Source organism: Abramis brama, assembly GCF_963993115.1.
Source record: "Abramis brama genome assembly, chromosome: 21".
NCBI lineage: Eukaryota > Metazoa > Chordata > Actinopteri > Cypriniformes > Leuciscidae > Abramis > Abramis brama.
In genome coordinates this window covers 32,095,746-32,115,709 of record NC_139983.1, presented here as the reverse complement: position 1 = coordinate 32,115,709, position 19,964 = coordinate 32,095,746, and the positions used below count along the sequence as shown (strand labels likewise).

At 39.6% G+C, this 19,964-nt stretch overlaps 1 protein-coding gene across 1 annotated transcript in view; it reads right to left on the bottom strand.

Moving 5' to 3' along the window:
- Positions 1 to 9,513: 9,513 nt before the first annotated feature.
- Positions 9,514 to 19,964, bottom strand: part of babam2 (BRISC and BRCA1 A complex member 2) — a 96,236-nt gene continuing 85,785 nt past the window's right edge. Inside the window, exons 8-12 of the mRNA XM_084096576.1 lie at positions 18,269 to 18,368; positions 12,781 to 12,851; positions 11,475 to 11,557; positions 10,788 to 10,941; positions 9,514 to 9,800 (exon numbers count right to left, since the gene is read on the bottom strand). Coding sequence (XP_083952702.1) covers positions 9,737 to 9,800; positions 10,788 to 10,941; positions 11,475 to 11,557; positions 12,781 to 12,851; positions 18,269 to 18,368 — 472 coding nt within the window. The 3' untranslated portion in view covers positions 9,514 to 9,736. The remainder of the gene's footprint in view (positions 9,801 to 10,787; positions 10,942 to 11,474; positions 11,558 to 12,780; positions 12,852 to 18,268; positions 18,369 to 19,964) is intronic.

Genomic DNA, 19,964 nt, shown 5'->3' with positions numbered 1-19,964 from the left:
GCTCTAGTAGATTTACGAGAAGTATGAATGGGCATGGATGAGGAGCAAGCTCTTGGAATGCGAATGTGTTTGTTTGACCAGCGTTCGCTGTCTGAGCTGATAAGGTTCCTGTAAACCTGTCTGCATCTCCTCAATGTGCTAGACACCGAATGTCACACTACTTATATAGGACAAATACACTCAGTCTATACTACAACAAACCTCACTGATAACAATTTGTGAGCTCTTACAAAATTGTAATACTGGTTTACTGGCAAACATGTGAGGAAACTTTTGGTAAACATTGCCTCAGAATGGAATGAACTTAATTGTTCGAGTCAAATCTGTTACATATTAACTGCGATTGTCCTTTCATGAGGAGGAGCTGAAAAACAAACATGTCCTCGTGGTTTTAAATATAGATATGCTTGATGTATTTAAGCAACTGGGTGAGAGAAGCAGTGCTGTATTGTCATTAGGCAATACTCAACAAATGTCAATAAAGAGTTACTTCATTAAATCCCATCTTTTTGCTAGTCCCTGATATGTAAACTACGGTTAATAAATTTTTTTTTTTTAACAAAAAACTGAATTAAAGAATTGAAATGAATTTCAGCTGTTCTTAAAGTCTTCCTGTGGAGAAAATCAAGTTTTTAATGTTGTTTATATGTCTATGTGGTGTTTTTAATGTGCTTTAAGACAAACCATGTGCAAATTCATAAGTCAAAACCATTGCTGAGTATTTTCTCTTTAAAACTGCAGTGAACCAAAGATGTCAGATCAATGAGCTGGTGTGAGTGAGTGGAGGCGAGGCTCATTTGCAATTCATAAAACCATGTATACTAAATGAGGCAAGGGTGTCGAGTTACATTCAAGCTATTTTAAGGCATGACAAATATTTTCATATTTAATGTCATTTTGGTGATTATTATTATATTATTGACTACAAGGGGACTTTAAGCAGGCTTTGTGTCTGCTCTAAATAAAGACTCATGGCACATAAAACATGTAATACATAATGTCATCTCTGACCCATCTCAGCCACTAGTGTGAGAAGCGACTCTGATGCAGCCTTAAACTTTTGGCCCAGTCATGATGACAGAATATATACTTTACAATCTGACATTTTATAGAAAGGAGTTAACAAGTTCAAAATGATACAATTTACCTAGAAACAGGTAGCATAAGCTAATACTATACTGAGTGTTTTATGAGCGATGGAAGCTGCGGATCAGCATCTAGAATTGAAACTTTTTTCAGTGGATTTCCGGGTTTCCTTACTCTTCAGATCAGATGCATGAGTCAGATGTGATCTTTGCGTGGTACTTTATGAAATAACCCAAGTTGTGGTGCAGTAAAATGCATTATGAAGAGGTGATGCAATAAATAAGTGATCATATTGTCTCATTTTCCGTCATGTCTTGCCTCATCACTTCATGATGTAAAGGCCTGCTGTCAATCCTGAAGAGAACAACCCGTGCTGACTCCATCTCGAACCGCATGACCTGTCGGTACACGAGTTGAACTTCACCTGTCTCCACCTGCCCTTGTATAACACCCAATAATAAACAAATAAAGATCAGGAGAGGTGAGACAGACAAAGCGAGTGACATTCTTTCCACTGCACAAACAGACAATACATTGAGTGTTACCCAGTCCAGTTTCCTATAACACAGAGATTAATTCCCTCCATATATCCAGCTTTACACATGTCTTCTGGATAGGAAGGAGAGTCCTCTGGAGGCAGAGCTCCTCTGCGGGGTTTGCTCCTTTGGAGCGTCCATTCTGTCCGGTTGAATGAAAGCGTAATGTGAGTGTGGAAAAGTGGAAAATGTAATTAAGCAGCTAAAGGGGGTTTCAGGCGCTCGGCACGAGCCTCCCTCATTCCTCCTCTCCGAGTCTCAGTGTTTGTGGAGCTGCGCTTCTGAAGCCCTGCAGGAGCACTGAGGTCAAGGGCGCACGCAGAGGTCAACGGTTTACAGCATATTTGGTAAGCATTTAACTTTCGCAACAAAAACGAATCAAAAGGGTGTTTTTTGGTCTAGCGCACTGTAGACAATCGTTAATAGCATGCAAGATGCTGTGAGTTTCAGTGTTTTTATGCCATTTCATGGGCTTTACAAGATCTTGACCAAAAATGATGCAGCTCTTGATGGATCCTTTTGGTCAAGATCTTGTATTGCCAATGCAAGAGTCCAGCACTCTGTAAAGTCTCCTCCAGCACATCCCAAACACTTTCAATGAATTTAAGCTCTGGACTCAGAGGAGACAAATGATGTGTGAAAGTGATTATTCATAATCCTCACAATCTTTCTTTCACAATCTGAGCCTGATGAATATTGACATTGTCATCCAGGATTATGGCCATGATATGTCTTCATACATGGTTGTGTAAGAAATGAAAAGCTACACTCAATAAACACTTATAGGGTTAGAAGAACTGTTTCCAAACATATAACATACTAGAAACATATAATAATCACTGCAATATTGATCCAATCATAGACTCTTAAGTATTTGCCTATTTAAATCCAAACAGCAACTTTTTTTTTTTTGGTCAGGCAGTGTATAATTAAATACAATAAAAACATTTTTTTACAGTAGTGATATATATTATGTATAGAGCTACAGCAAGCTTAAAAAACACAAGTTTATTTTTAAACATCTTATGGAAAATTCTTAAATTGTAAATTAATAAACCTAAATACAGAATTGCTGGCGTGTAGCAAAAGGTTTCTAGACTATAGATGTTTCCTTCCAGGAAACAAGCTTAAAAAACAACAAAGGGATTATTATTTTCACACAACTTATGTGAAAGCTTTATATATTTTAAACTTACTGCATTTGGCTAGTGTGTGTTTTAAACCAGGGGTCGGCAACCTTTTTGTCATGAAGTGCCATTTTTAAGTTTCCTAGTTAATCACTGTTCCATAATCATATTTAAAAATTTAATAACGGCTAAATTGAAAGATTTACACATTATACAGTAAACCTAATGATCAAACTTGATCAATCACAAACTTGCTTATTTGATTAATAACACAGAAATAGTGCATGAAGAAATTTTCCATTTTTTTTTTTAAATGTCAAAATCCTACAAGTTTGTTTGTTTCAGGTTTAAATGAGACTTTGAATAACAGATATCCAGTGTGACACTTCTGAACTCTACATGTGAACAGAGTTTGCACATCACCAACTCTATATACTTGGCTGAATATCTCAGAAACGTATAGCAGTAACTCTTTTCTTTTTATCTCAAAGCTAAGCGCAACAAATCCAGCAGAACAAACTGTAAGCTGTCAGTCAAACTGATTTACCTTGTGTGATACATGTCATGATCTGTGCACTTTCATGGACACTTTAATTCTCACACTTTACCCTATAAACAAGCTGTGTTCCCATGAGGAGAGATTACCTCAAAATGTAGATCTGTATGCAGGTACGAGGTATTTTATCTAAATGATATACATACAGCTCTCTCGGTTTTGCTCACGAGTCAGCGATTAACCCTCGGCGTGCCAGTGTTGGTGTGCGTTCCATAGGTTGCGATCCATTTTAAAGTATCTGACTTAGTTATTGAATCAATATAGGACGCAGAAAGCATCCCCTTCAAGCCAGAACTATCTGTTTTATGAAATGTACACACAAATGATTGATCTTGATATGTGACCTTGCATCACAAAACCAGTCACGAGTCGCACGGGTATATTTGTGGCAATAGCCAACAATACATTGTATGGATAAAAATTATACATTTTTCTTTTATGTCAAAAATCATTAGGATATTAAGTAAAGATCATGTTCAATGAAGATATTTTGTAAATTTCCTACCATAAATATATAAAATATTTATTTTTGTTAGTGAATGCAGCACAATCGCGAACACAAATGAACAACTTTAAAGGAGATTTTCTCAATGGTTCGAATTTTTTGCTCCCTCAGATTCCAGATTTTCAAATAGTTGTATCTCGGCCAAATATTGTCCTATCCTAACAAACCATACATCAATGGAAAGCTTATTTATTCAGCTTTCATGCGATGTATAAATCTCAATTTCCACAAATTTACCCATGTGACTGATTTTGTGGTCCAGGATCACATATGTGTTCTGTTCTAATTATGCAGCAGAAATAAACAAAATCGGTAGAGTAAATAAAGTCGGTAGAGGACTGTAGGGTTCACAAAACACCTACAAATTATTCCTGCCTTTTGATCTGCATTGTGCACCTGTCCGTGCGACTCTACCTTGTGTTCATCACTCCTTCTGACAGGCCATCAGAGCGCATCTCTCAGCGTGACAGCGGTCAACACTCGATCCAGGCTGACAGCTGACCAGGTACTGCCGCCAGCCAGGAGAGGAGACGAGGAGGAGCGCCGGGAACGTGGACGGGGAGGGAGAAGTAGGGATGTCTGAGCAAAATGAGATAATTGATCTCAAAAAGAGTCGGTAACCAAACAGTTGATGGACCCCATTGACTTCTATAGTATTTTTTCCTACTGTATGGAAGTCAATGGGGTCCATCAACTGTCTGGTTACCCACATTCTTCAAAATATCTTCTTTTGTGTTCAGCAGAAACTCACACTCTCAGAAAAAAAGGTACAAAAGCTGTCACTATGGCAGTACCTTTTCAAAAGGTACACCTTTGTTCCTAAAGAGTGCATATTAGTCAAGTCAAGTCATCTTCATTTATATAGCGCTTTTAACAATGTAGATTGTTCCAAAGCGGCTTTACATTGATAATAGGAAATTAAAGTAACAGAGATTGTTTTGGCTTTACAGCAGCTCTAGAATAAAGTTATTGTCCAGCTAAAGTTAGTTTGATTGATTCACTTCCGTCGCAACGATCATTAGTCATTAACTTAGGGGCCGCTAACATGACACCGTTTTAACAGAAAACTCCTAAGTTTTAGTCCCTCAAACTAAGGTACATATTGGTACCAAAAGTGTACATATTAGTACCTAAATGGAACATATTAGAACCCTTTTGAAGGGTACTGTCCCAGTGACAGCTTTTGTACCTTTTTTTTCTGAGAGTGCATATAGGTTTGAAACAACTTGAGCGTGAGTAAATGATGACAGAATTTTCATTTTGAAATGAACTATTCCTTTAAAGTGCAGTACGTAATGTCAAGTACATTAATGAAAGGTCAGTTACAATTCTGTAGGCAAAAAAGGCCCATTGTCTACTGTTAATCTAGAGTAGTGACGTACAGACGAAAACAGAGACCAGATTGAAGCAGTTTTCTGTTGGTCAGCGCTGTGAATTCACACAACCATCTTGAAAATGAGAAATATCTGCATAGTCCACAGAGCAACGGTTAATTTGACCCTATTTTTAAGGGGCTTTCACACCGGGTTGTTGTGACTCAGTTATGGGAACTAGTCACCAGGGCGGCCCCCCGAGAACTAAATGTTCCCCTAGGGCCGTTGTCTTGGTTGCATTCATACCGTCAGTAGGAACTCTGAAGTGACGTAAGACGACCAACGGTGACGACATTTAAGTGTGATATTCAACAACGTCCACTAACTAGAGGATGAAGGACGCTGTGATTGGAGCTGTGTTTTTGTTGTGTCGTGGGTTTCGTGATAACAGACGGAATGTAGACGTATATGTTATGAGATTGAAAGAGCAAAAAGGAGTGCTAAGAAACACAGGCCTGGTTTCACAGACAGGGTTTAGATTAAGCCAGGATTAGGCCTTCGTTCAATTAGGACATTTAAGTAGCTTTTATAAATGTGCCTTAGAAAAAGAAGAAAAAAAAACATTACTGGTGTGAATCTTGAGACAAAACAATGGAAGCAAGTTGCTTCCAGTTAAAATATGTGACCCTGGACCACAAAACCAGTCACATGGGTCAGTTTAAAAAAAAAATTGAGATGTATGCATCATCTGAAAGCTGAATAAATAAGCTTTCCATTGATGTATGGTTTGTTAGGATAGGACAATATTTGGCCGAGATACAACTATTGAAAATCTGGAATCTGAGGGTGCAAAAAAATCGAAACATTGAGAAAATCTCCTTTAAAGTTGTTCATTAATGTTCACAATTGTGCTGCATCCACTCACAAATTAAAATATTTATGGAAGGAAATTCTCTAAATATCTTCATAAAACATGATCTTTACTTAATATCCTAATGATTTTTGGCATAAAAGAAAAATCGATAATTTTGACCTTTTTCCACAAATATACCCGTGTGACTCGTGACTGGTTTTGTGATCCAGGGTCACATATTTCAAACGTGCATTTTAGTCTGTGAAACTGGCCAACAATCTTCCATGACAACTTGCAGACAAAGGCGACAGTAAATGCAGTCAACATTGGCTTTCTGTATATTTATGTCTTATCTCTGTTTTCCATGTTCATGGAGTTAGTTCACGTAAATTGTGTGTGTTTACACAGCTTTTTAAAAATGGCAGGTGTGTGTGTTTCATATGGCATACGCCACTAGTTGGGTTAGACCCTACTCTGAACTAGGAGCTTATTTTGTCGCCCCAAAAGGTGTTCCTGTAACTAAAAAGTGGGAAATTCCACCAATAGTTACAGGAACTATTAAAACATTCCTCCAGTGCAAAAGCCCCTTTTAGTCACTGACAAATGCTCCATTCCAATTGGAATGTCAGTCCCTTTAATTCCATGTTAAATTGGGGAAAGCCAATAGCTCTGTGCCAGGGCTGAAGCACCTGAGGGGTTTGCTTCTGTAAATCCATGACAGGTCTAAATCGAACACTTACAATTTGCAGCCCAGAGGAAGACAGGAGAAAATCTGCATTCATCCTGTCATCCCCCATCATAACCCAAAGAAAATGGAAATAAATAAATAAAAAACGAGCCCCAAAAATGTGAGGGGGAGACGACAGCAGAAAGCAGCGTGAGCCCGAGCCAGAAACAGAGCGTGTTTGATCCGCTTAGCATGGCTCTCTCCTGCCTTTTGATGCATGGCTAGGAGGAGAGTAATTAGCAATTAACAATCAGGGCTTAACGAGTGGAAGTTATTATCAAGCGAGGGTGAAAACATATCTAGCACGTTAACAAAGCAAAGCGAAAAGACTGTAATTCTCTCATTTCCATGACATCTCGGAGGCCATTTTTCCCCCACTGCAACAGATCAAACAGGCTCCGACAAAAGGCCTCAAATCTCCCCCACTCTTCCAAATTAGCTAAGCCTCTCAGCTCCATCATCCCAAACATGGCTCGCGTCAACAACCCTAGCCGTTCATGAGTGCCGCCACAATCCTCAATCCCTGCCGCCCCCTCCTCTCCCTCGCTGGAAGCCGCCGACGACGACGAAGAGGGAAAAACTCCCACTGATGTCACTCTGAATTTGCAGACATCAGGACACAAAGTCTCCCAGAGTTACCAGAACAGGAAACTTTCGTTTTCCCCCGTCTCAAATGTTTGTTTTCAGTGACTTTGTTTTAATGATGTGTTTTTCAGAGGAATGCATGAAATAACGGTGATTGTGTATGAAATGGCCAGGCCTGACAGCTTGGGGAACTCCGCAGTGGTAAACAGGCGAAGGCCTGACCGCGTTTCCCTCAGCCTCGCTCTGACATATTCAGGCCTTCGTAATGTTCCTTATTTCGCTCCGATTACCTCTCATGTTCGCCGCTGCCCTGTCTTAGAGCGTCTTCGGGGCGGGAGGTGATCTAAGATGGCAAATGGGACTTTCAATCTTCACTGTCTTATTGTGGACATCAAAACACTATCTAATGTTGGAGTTTGCATTGCAGAGGAAAGCTGTTTTGGGAGGCTCCGAATGTCCCGCCTCTCTTCTGATCGTTTCTGGAGAAAGGTAAGAACGAGGCAGAGTCAGAGAGCTGTCACATCCACTATTGGAGATTAGACCTAGAGATGTTGGCACACAGAGGACACTGGGTCTCAGTAACTATAAGCTTGTTTTCTTAAGGTTCTTATGGCTTCAAACGCCTAGTCTGTCACATGCTGAATTAATTACATTACAGTCTGGAGAAACTTCTCTAATTTGCTTTAATGGAACCATTTTTGTTGTTTTCTTGCTTTTTATCTCCCTAAATAATCACCATTAGTAGACTAGGAAAAACCTGGAGGAGAGTTGTTTTCATGTTGAAACATGACACACGATTGTGGCTGGGACTCCTCTAAAAACCTGTTTAGAAATATGTATACACTCAGATTAACAGATGGTTTGAAGTCATTTTAAAATAGCCTGTACTTAAACAAACAACTGAAACTGTCAGCAGCAATTCCTTCAAAGGTTAACTTGCCCGCTTTGGAATGACAATACCGTTGCAATTGATGAATCTGAGCATCGTTTAGATTGCCAAGCTTTTTATTTTCTGTGGCCTGCTGCCATCAAGATGGTTTAAATAAGGCAGGATTAGTGGATTTGGGGAATTAGCAGCAAAGTTGGCAGGCAAGACCCCGGCACTAAAAGTGGAGAGCAAAAAGAAAAAACAAGGTCTTTAAAAACAGGCTCATTCTACACCTCATTTACAGCTGTTTATTCATCTGCATCCCTGTTACAACTCTTCGATATAAACTACTGAAATAAAAAAAGTATACTTTGATATATAAGTTGCTGACGTGCATGAAACACACTAGAGGAAGCACTTGTTTTCCCCTAATCCATAATGCACTACACTTTACTGTTAATGCAGCACTAGAGCTGATCGAGTGGGCGCTGAAAAAAGAAACACAACCATCAACCTTTCCTTCAGCTCTCTCAAAACACCCTGAAACGGGGTCCAACACACACAGGGCCAGTTTAACAGCAGTCCAGAAAAGGTTAGTGCCAATCGAGGACGGAAGGGAAAACAGACGGAAAGAATCTTGTTATTAATTCTTTTATTAAGAGACTTGATTCTATTAAATGGCCCAAATACATTCATCCCGTAGTTCCCAATTAGACATGACAGCTCCTGCATTACCAACAATAAATATAGCAGAGGGCAGATCCCCAGGCCAACAAAGACCCCTGACAATGACCCTTGTGTTTAATGATGAAAACAAGCACTCTCTCGCTCGCTCCCTCTCTCAGCTGTGGGTTCTCACACACACACACACACCCCGTTCATGTCTACACTCCCTCAACAAACACTCTCACACTCTCAGGGTTTGTGTTTGAAACCATGTTTAAAGCTTAAAAGAGATCAGGGTTGACAGTGACGACACGTCAAGACATTTTTCCATCATCGTGAGACACATGTATGCAGATACACACATACATAAGGCCTTTAATATGCAATACACAGATGAACACACTCAACTACATTCTCCTTGGAAAATTACATGAATAAAAACAAAAGACGTTGACTACAATGAACCAGTTTAGAAATAAGAGTCCTCATGATTTAGATGCTTTTTTTCAGTTTTGGGGAATAATTCGATTGAAAATTTATTCTTACTTCATACACTTATCTTACATATCTGATGTGCCTAAAAAAGGGAACAAAATGAAACAATTTGTGGATGAATTTAAAACCTAAAACACTTTAAAAGTAAAAACTAAGAACAAATCATAAGAGCAACAAAATCAGAAACTGAGGAAAGTAGCAATGCAACTTGATTTATTGGTGTCATATATTCATAAAGAACATGAGAAAACACAAATAGCATATACATTATAAACAAATACACACAGTACATGTAAATGTACCAAATGACATTGCTTGTAAGGGCAGAAACATTAAAGAAGGCCAACATTAACAGACTCCGGTCTTCTGTACATTATGTCCACAGGCCCTCCATTCATCTCCTCAATCACACTGTAAATCTACAGTTTCCCGTTGGCAAAAGCCCCCTCCTGGAACTGAGGGATAAAGCTCTTGAAGTAAGCCCTGTGGGTGAGAGAGAAAACAAGAGAGAGTAAGAGAAACAGAAAAGAAAGAGAAAGAAACAGGACAACAGCAGTGTCATGTAGAAACTTAAAAAAATCACCCTGACCTCCTGACTGTTGACGAACTACAGCAAAACAATGCTTTCTTTATCAAAATACAAGATTAGTATAGATCTTTGCTGTTGTCAAGTCACATTTGTTAATGTAGCGCTTTATACAATACAGTTATTATATATAATATAATATATAATGTAATAAACAGGAAAATAATGATCAATGATGCCAACAGAATTCAATTCTTCTATGAAGCAGTTGCTAAAAGACAATAGTGTCATTGCTCAAGTCAGTTTAGTATTGATTCAGTTGAGCAACTGTGTAAAACTGTGTAAAAGTTCAATTCAGCTATAAAACAGTTCTGGAGAAAACAGTGTCGTCATCATCCAGCTCAGTTCAGTTCTTATCCAATAGTGTCAGCGCAGTCATATCAATAATAGTGCTACATTTTAAGAGGTCTCATATAATTGGTATGAAGAGTAATGAAACTGCTCTGACTACTAAAATTTTTGTATTGTGACAACACTAATAAATGAAAAATACACACTAAAACCAATCAGGTCAACTAACAGATGAAGTAAATGTCCAGTATGTGCTGATTATCACAGCATCTACATGTTTAATCTCTGCTTGATTGAAGCCAAGCTAGAAAGCCTGAGCAAAAGAGATAAGGTACGGACCGAACACACACACAAGAAATGTATTATCTCTGACACTTATCGCACTCGGGACAAAGAGTGCTCTCCAGCTATGAGGTGTGGCTGGGAGAAAAGTCCAAAGGTAAATACTACACATTCCAGTGGCCACACTTCAACTGCATTCAGGTCACACCATTACACATGAAGAGGAACTGAATGAGAGAAATGCCATTCCACAGGGAGAAAACTATCCGTTGCTCTTTTGTTGAGAGGATTCATCATTCAACTGTTCTTACTTGGCTCGTTTGGCCATCTCGTTGCCGTCCCAGCGGGGACTGTAGGGGTACGACTTCTGCACCTGAGAGTAGAGCTGCCCACTGCTGGTGAAGTGATAGATCGACTGAAACGTGAGGGTGGGTTGATCTCGAGGGAAGTACAAAGGCAGGTCCACTACCGGAAGACAAGAGAACAGCTCGAATACAGATCATCCAGAACAGACACGAGGTACATGACATATGATACCACCAAGATCCAGAGATAAGAGTTCATATTATCATCACAGTATGTATAGGCAACCATTGGAAATACGTCACTCTAGTGACATTTCTGCACATTTCTCCTTGCGTAATACAACATTACGACCTCAAAACACCTTTACACAGTGCATGATTTGTAAACTAAAGCATTTTGACAATCTGTATGGCTTTTCTGACGTAAACTTGCTCTGAAGATCACCTGACACAGCAGTGCACTCGTGATCCGTGTCAAGATCAACCTCATGAAATGTTGCCACAGTCACATTTCAGAGAAAATTGAACACGGTATTTATTGGATGTTTCACTTTGAAATTGCCTTTTGTGGATGTGTCACCTAAAAAGTGCAGCGAAATGTACCTGGAGCCACGTATTTCAGGTTCTGCAGTAATGTAGTTTCCAATGAGTCTGGATTGCATTGCATAAAGGGAACATATTTGTGTATCTCACCATGGACCAGGAAGCAAAAGTCTTTCCACATCAGCAGAAGCGTGAGCTTGGTAAACCCAACAGCATCATACTCTACCACCCCCCTGTGTAGTCAAAACAGAGAAATATTCATACTTCATAACATTGTTGGATAAAATATGTAATCTTGGCATAGCCATTATAGAATCCAATATCCAATTAGATAGTGGGATAATCCTTCCCAACATGGTCATCATTTCCATTAAAAAGAAGATCTTGGCTTGCTTTATATTTTATTTTGATAAGGCATATGAGGATATGATACAATATTCAACAGATGCAATAGTCAAAACTCCCACAACTCATGCCCTTCCCTCCCTATCAAACAATCCACCATAGGAAATAATAAAGAAATAACCAAGAAGAAATAACAATGAATTAATGCTTCTACAGCCAAGATGGCCAATATCTGCAATTTAATCAAGCCTTAAAATGTATTTCAAACCTACTGTGAGTGAATCAAATATAGAGTGGACCCAAAAGTATTTAAACCACCATTAAAAATGTAATTATGTTGTCATCTCATGCAATGACATTCATGTACAAATTCTTTTTAGGGCCATGGTATCTTCTGGGACATTATCAGAAGATGTTTAATATGGTAATTCTGAAGAGAACAGCACTGAAAAAATATGCATTCATGGTAATGCAAGAGATATGAATATTGAGTTGCCCTACTAAATCCCAAAAAGCAAGTTTCCCATAATAGCCTACATTAATGCCACTTTAATAAATCGACGTGTAAGGTTGTGGCTCTTGCCAGACTGCCTTGTCTGACAATGTATTAAGGTGTGTTAATAAACCGGAGACATCGTGGTGCCTTGTGTATTACAGCCCATTATAAAGAGACTGTCTGTACTTGTTTATGAGATTAGAAGCAGAATTATCCTCAGTAATTAAGAAAAAAAAGGAATTAGTGTTGGTAACTAATTTCTCATGATCGCAGGGGCGTGGTGAGCAGCTATACTGGTTACCACTACAGGCCTGGACTCGCAAGGCCAGATTTATTCATTTATTGTCTCGATTCGGTCTCAAAATGTCTCAAAATCATCACTTTTAGCTTTCTACAGGGCTAGAAGTTTACATAAAAACCTCTGCCAGAGAATTTGAATGTGTGCAATTTCTGGTTTAATACTGAAATCAGTAATAACACTTAGCTCATTTTATGATACATTGCTTGTGTTTTTCTCATTTGTAGGTCGTTAAATGTCTGCCAAATGAATGTGCTTTTTTTCCCAAATGTCACAGAGTTAAATCAAGCAGTTTTTAACGGTAAAAACGGACTCACATTCCAAAGTGACTGAGGAAGGCAGCAATGTATTCTCTCCTCTTGTGATATCCTTGAATGACATACTGAACCTGAGTTGAGAAAAACATCAACAAAAAAAAAGAGAATTGAATGAAAGTGCATTGATAGAAAAAGAACAAAATGCATGCGGATGCAAATTGACAATAAAGTAATGCATTAGGCCAGGGATTATGACAGGAATCAATGTTCAATTTCAACAACAATAAAAAACTGTATTTCATAATCACTTGATGTATGGTTAATCAGATGATATGTGGAGCGTATATCTAGAGCTCTACTTTATTAGTAAGAATAAAACTGATACATTTTCTATCGAGGAAAATACGTTAGAAGATGAGCAGATGTTTCCTTCTGTAGGCGTCTGCGTTCGCATGTCTTTGAATCGCTTGCATTGCTTACATTAGGTTAGACTCTTAGAGTTAGACATAATTCTGAGGTTTCTAGTAAAGATACGAGCCAAATGGTGACCCTCTTGGAATCTGCTGTACTCATTTTCAGGGATTTTGGACATTTTATTGACAGAATAGCACACGACATAAGGAATTATTTGTGGAAAGAGAGATGAAAATGGGTTTAAAGGGATAGTTCTTTTACTATGGAAGTCAATGGCTACTGTCAACTGTTTGGTTACCAACATTTTTCAAAATATATAATTTTGTGTTCATCAGAAGAAAGAAACTCATACAGATTTGGGATAACTTGAGGGTGAGTAAATGATGACATAATGTCTATTCTAATTCAAACCTGTATTTCCTACACAAATACCAAGACTTGTCATTGTTTACTTGTTTGTATCATTATTTAAATTAATTTATTTTCCTTTATTTATTTCTATTCCTTTTTTATTCAAAGCGTTTAGTTTTTTCTGTAAAAGCTACATAATGTCACTTTCACTAATTTCACTCAATTTAACTTAATCAGTAAAATTATTATTGTAACATTTTCATCAAAATAGTACACAAAAATGAAATGGAGAGAGATGGTAAGTGAATACTCTACACAACGCGAGCCTGAAAATCGAATTGGCATCTTCTGTGTAAGAAACAACACCTGTGTATCTTGTCACGACTGCAACAAGGAGAATCAATGTCTTTCAAACTGAACTCGTTCTTTGTCTTACAGCACTGATCTATTAGATCAGATTAGATATAGAGTAGTTGCTCAATGTGAAGAGAGCAGATTGTTTTCCACAGGTGAGATCAGGATTAGAGCAGCTCAGGTGTTGGTGTGTACGATGTGTGATGTAAGAATCAATGCTCATGACTCATAGAAGACCCACATCTGAGAGAAACATTACACTGATCAATGAAAAAGCCACGCACACTTGCTCGTTTTGTTTCTCTAAGCCTGGATTGTTGAGAGGAGGAGTGTCAGGAACTTTGGATCAGTGAACTCTACACCCACACAGGGAGCGTGGGAGATGTTGACAGGTGAGATCATTGCTAAAACCTGCTCGGTTACAACAGTTCAAAGTCCAGCTTCCGGTGTCCGTGTGCTCAATCCGAAATAGAAAATACCATTCGTAATTGTTTTACTGAGCAGATGCATGTGTATGTGCATCACTTTCACAAACATAATGTAGGTCATGAAACCTGTGCAATATCTGAACTGAGTTGAACTGGCCTGTCTTTATATAAACTATAGAGTGCTGCAATGATAACATCATTTTGTAGGCTAACCCGGAAGTCAGCATCACCCTGGTTCCCTCGACAAAAACCCAATAGGATTTTTCCATTGAGCATCAAACGTTTATGATTCTTTATGAATTTTGAAGGATAAATTAAATTGCCTGAAGTACACATAACGTTGCTACTGTGACTCAAATAAATATGAAAAGGGAAAACAACCACAATCAGGTATGCCAGTGGTTCCAGTGGTTCCCAATCCTGGTCCTGATGTACCCAAGGCACTGCACAAATTAGATGTCTTCCTAATTAAACACAGCTGGCTCAAATCATTGGTAAAGACTCCAAGACCTCAGATGTGTGTGTCAGATAAGAGAGTCATCCAAAACTCCAGGACCAGGGTTAGAAACCACTGCAGTATGCAAATATTATGATGGCATCATCAGTCTTGGTTGATTTCAAACTACACGGCATTCTACCGATGTGGTTGACGGGAGAATGTCAATCTTAGGCAGAAGATCTAAAACTTAAAGTGCCCATGTTATGCTATTTTAAAGGTTCCATCCATCCATCCATCCATCTTCTACCGCTTATCCGGGGCCGGGTCGCGGGGGCAGCAGTCTAAGCAGGGATGCCCAGACGTCCCTCTCCCTAGACACTTCCTCCAGCTCTTCCGGGGGGACACCGAGGCGTTCCCAGGCCAGCCGGGAGACATAGTCTCTCCAGCGTGTCCTAGGTCTTCCCCGGGGTCTCCTCCCGGTGGGACATGCCCGGAACACCTTCCCGGGAAGGCGTCCAGGAGGCATCCGGAAAAGATGCCCGAGCCACCTCAACTGACCCCTCTCGATGTGGAGGAGCAGCGGCTCTACTCTGAGCTCCTCCCGAGTGACCGAGCTTCTCACCCTATCTCTAAGGGATCGCCCAGCCACCCTGCGGAGAAAGCTCATTTCGGCCGCTTGTATCCGGGATCTTGTCCTTTCGGTCATGACCCACAGCTCATGACCATAGGTGAGAGTAGGAACGTAGATTGACTGGTAAATCGAGAGCTTCGCCTTGCGGCTCAGCTCCTTCTTCACCACGACAGACCGGTACAGGGACCGCATTACTGCAGAAGCTGCACCGATCCGCCTGTCAATCTCCCGTTCCATCCTTCCCTCACTCGTGAACAAGACCCCAAGATACTTGAACTCCTCCACTTGAGGCAGGAGCTCTCCACCAACCTGAAGCGGGCAAACCACCCTTTTCCGACTGAGAACCATGGCCTCGGACTTGGAGGTGGTTTAAAGGTTCATAATTTTATTTTGGAGATTTTTTTCTACAAAATATTTCCTACATAGAGTTTACATGCATCCAAGGTCAAAAAACATTATTTTCATGTACATTGCACATCACCCCATTTCTCAAAGAGTCTGAAAACGGTTTGTTCAAAGATTCAGGGCCCTATCTTGCACCCAGCGCAATTGACTTTGTACACTTTGTATCATTCCTATTTTGCACCCGACGCACAGCGGACCTTTCCCTCCACAGACGCACGTCGGTAAATTAGGGAATGAACTTGCGCTCCGGGGGCGGTTCAGTGAAAAGAGGAGGCGTGTTCCGGCGCAAACGTTCCCTGGTGCTGTTTTGCAGTTTCAGAAAACAATTCCGCGCGTTATTCAGACGCTATTTTAAGGGCGCATGCTTGGCCATAATGTAGCGTGTGCACAACGCACATACACTTTGCTTCTCTCATCTACACACACACGCAGCAGTTCACATTTTTGCAAACCATACATAATTACAAGGAAAAATATTCCACACGAGGGAAATCATTGTTGTGTCCATGAAGATGTGAAAAAATAGGCATAAATCTAGCTTACACATTTACCCAAGATATTATACGCCTGTTTAACCGAAGCTAATCTGGGTGTGTTTCTCCATCCCCAATGTCACTTCTCTGTCTTTTAAGGCCCTGACGAGAACGTCAGTCTCCTCGGCTGTGAACCGCTCCTGGCGTGCACCTGGCAAATCCGCTGTTATAATAGCAAAGGGAATGTGAGATGACGCTCTGATTGGTTTATTTCACGTTACACCCAAACCACAACTATGAGTAATGTAGCTACTTCAGACCAACCCATTTTAGATTTACGTTGGGTGCAAGAGTCATTTATAATGCATGTATAATAGCAACAGCGCCCGAGATCCGCCCACAAAGTTACTTGCGTTTCACGTTTGATACTTGCGTTTCAGATCGTTAAAATAGGGCCCTCAATCTCTCTAAACTCCTCCTTTCCGTGAGCCTGCTCTGATTGGTCAGACGGGCAAGCCTGCTGTAATTGGTTTAACACTTACAGCGCATGTCTGAAACAAAACGCCTATTACCATATCTGAATTTCGGCTCCAGAGGCTTCCTCGGGGATTGATACAATGATACAAACATGAACGATGGCGACCGATTTCCATATAGATTCCAGCACGAATGAGCCTTTTGAAGCACATGCAAAGTGGATTCACAGCGCAGAAAACAGCGTCTTCTCAACATGTCGACAAAATGATGTGAGACTGGAATTGCTGACGACTCGTTTCGGCAGTTCAGAATCAATTCTTTCTTTTAGGGGACAATAAGGTTATTTGTCGTGGACTTTGATCTTTAAAATGTCGCTGACCTTTTACATTCACAAACATCTATATTACACACTGCATGAAAGGTAATATTCGAGAAAGCATAATAGAGGAATTTTAAAGTGATGGTTCACTCAAAAATGAAAATTCTGTCATAATTTACTCATCTTCATTTCCTATCAAACCCATCAGACTTTGGTTAAAATTGAAAACACAAATTAAGATTTTTTTAATGAAACCTGAGAGATTACTCTCCCTCCATTAAACTTCCAGGCAACCAAAAATTAGAAGATTCAAAAAGGTCATTAAAATGTCATAAAATGAATACATACGAATCGAGTGATTTAATCCATCACTTGATGAACAGATTTAATTTAGGTAAACACAGAAGCTTGTTGGTTCATGGGTTCTTGTGCTTCATGCACGCAAGTTTGAGCTTGCTTTTACCATATGTGTTGTGTATGTATGTGTTCTATATGTAAATCTGCTTATCATATAAAGCGATCATACCTCTTCACAAAACTTGGATTAAACTGTTTGATTAATGTGGATTAGTTTAACGACGCCTTTATGACTTGCTTGAATCTTCTATAGTTTGGTTACTCTGTCTTTTTAAATGGAGGGACATAAACCTCTCAGGTTTCATAATAAATATCTTAATTTGTGTTTTAAAACGATCCTTCGAGCTATTTACTACACAAAACGTGAGTCGATATGCTAGACTTTAAGCACTAAAATAGATAATAGGCATCTGAAAAACACATGAACCATCGGATTTGTTTAATATTAACATAAACTGGGGGCAAGAAAATTTCTCTGTTGTCACTTTTGTAATATTTCGAATAGACTAACGCGTGACCTAAGTTCAGGTGAGTGTGTCCTGAGGAGCGGGTGGCCACTGGAGGGGCATGAAGTGTAAGATTGGAAGGGTTGATTATTCATGCTGTCTGTGTGGATATGAGGAGCGGGGCTGAACTGAAGGAGAGATGTCAGGGGAGAGCAATGTCAGTGACTCCTCAGGCCAGTGACAGTCACATTCTTATTTCCACTTGTCATATAGCCTTGTCAAAACTGACCAGAGATGTACACATGCATGCAATTCATGCAAACACACTCAGTTGCTTAGAACGTGTTCATGAACTTAGCAGCACATTGTTGTGTACTATACACAAACACACACTTCACTGATAGTGTAACCTGATTGATTCTGCGATCTCAGTGATTAAATGAAGGAACTTTACCTTGTTTGTGAGTAATTGGCACACTTGAGGCACGTAGTCAATGAGGCAGCCTCCACTGGGGAATGCTGGGATATGTAAAGCCGAAGACCCTCCAAGTGCACTGAGAGAGAGAGGAAGAGATAAAAGAATATGAAACGTTTTAATTCACCTTTGTTGATAGGAAAAACCATGACACTTATCTCATTCAGCAAAATCAGTTAACATGCTAACATTGCAAACATGGAGTGTTTATGTGTTTCTGAAGGTCAGCATTCGGTGAAACCCTAAAGCTGCTATCTTCCAGGATCACTCCCTAAACACTCCTCAGATTACATTTCCGTAATCCGACACTGTGATATTATTGCGAAATGTAAATGTGTATAGTCATCAAAACTAAGAAATAACAAATGGAAATACGGGAATTACTGTGACCAAAAAAAGTTAAATAAGTGAAAATGCTAATATATTTTAGCTACTTAAAAGCAGTCCTGTGAAGAAGATTAGAGGTCTGCACACTGTGCATTTTCTCAAACAATTTGAAGAGCTGCCATCTGGCACGCTTTTCCAACAGTCTTGGAGTTCCCATGAATGCGGGGAATTTGCTTGCTATTTTTACTTTACTAGTTGGATCGAGTCATCTATTAAATTTTTTGTAGTTTCGCTGTCAAAACTATCCCTGTTCACACAGATAAATGCTACATTCAGGTATGATGGTATATGATTGAGCTGAGAACATGTTAAGAGCTTCAAATGTGTAAATGAGTTAAAACAGTGTTCTATCTATTAAAATCCAAAGATTTTTTGATTGTAGTTTTTTTTGTATTGTAGTTTCACTGTCAAAACTATCCCTGTTCACACAGATCAATGCTAAATTCAGGTATGATGGTATATGATTGAGCTGAGAACACTTAAATGTGTAAATGAGTTAAAACAGTGTCAGGAATCCCTCCGTCCCACACACACACGACGATCTGCTGCGAGGAGACCCGGTTTTGACGCCTGTACTGAACTGTGATGGGCAACATCGCGGCATGATGGGAAAAAAACAGCATTCTGTCCGTTTTAGGGTCTTATCTTCATGTTTTTGGTTGGTTTACATGTCTTTTGGTCCGTGCCGTGCACCAGAGCTCATTTGGAAGTGGACCGAGATCTTTTCAGCGGGTTTGGATGGCAGCGTTCACACTTATTCAAATGAACCGCACTAACAGAGCATTCGCACCAGGGTTCAAACATGCCAAGTGTGAACACACCCTTAGAAATCTGAACAATACATTCTTCCCCTGCTTTACACATGATCAGATGAGTGATGGAGAAAAACAACCCGCACAAATAGATAGGATTCTAAAAGGACACTCGCCAGATCAATGAAGGGTGAGATGACATGATGGGCTCATGAAAAGTATGATGTAGACGTGTGAGAAAGAGACGCTCCATTAACGGCTCTTATGTTGGAGGTTTGGTTATTAGATGCTTATTTTGGTTGGAGGGTCCTTTCCTTTTAGCAACAGCTGGAAAAAATAAGGCAACAAATCTTTTAATAGAATATGAAGGAAGATTATAATATACTTATTAAAACATTTAAGATATTCTGCAGCCATTCTTTGAATATATGAAGAATAGCGACTAGAATCCTCTGTCAATTGGGTTTAGATCAACAATGCCCTTGACTGACAGTTAGATTACCTTTTTGCTGAAACAGTCTTTGGCAATATACAAG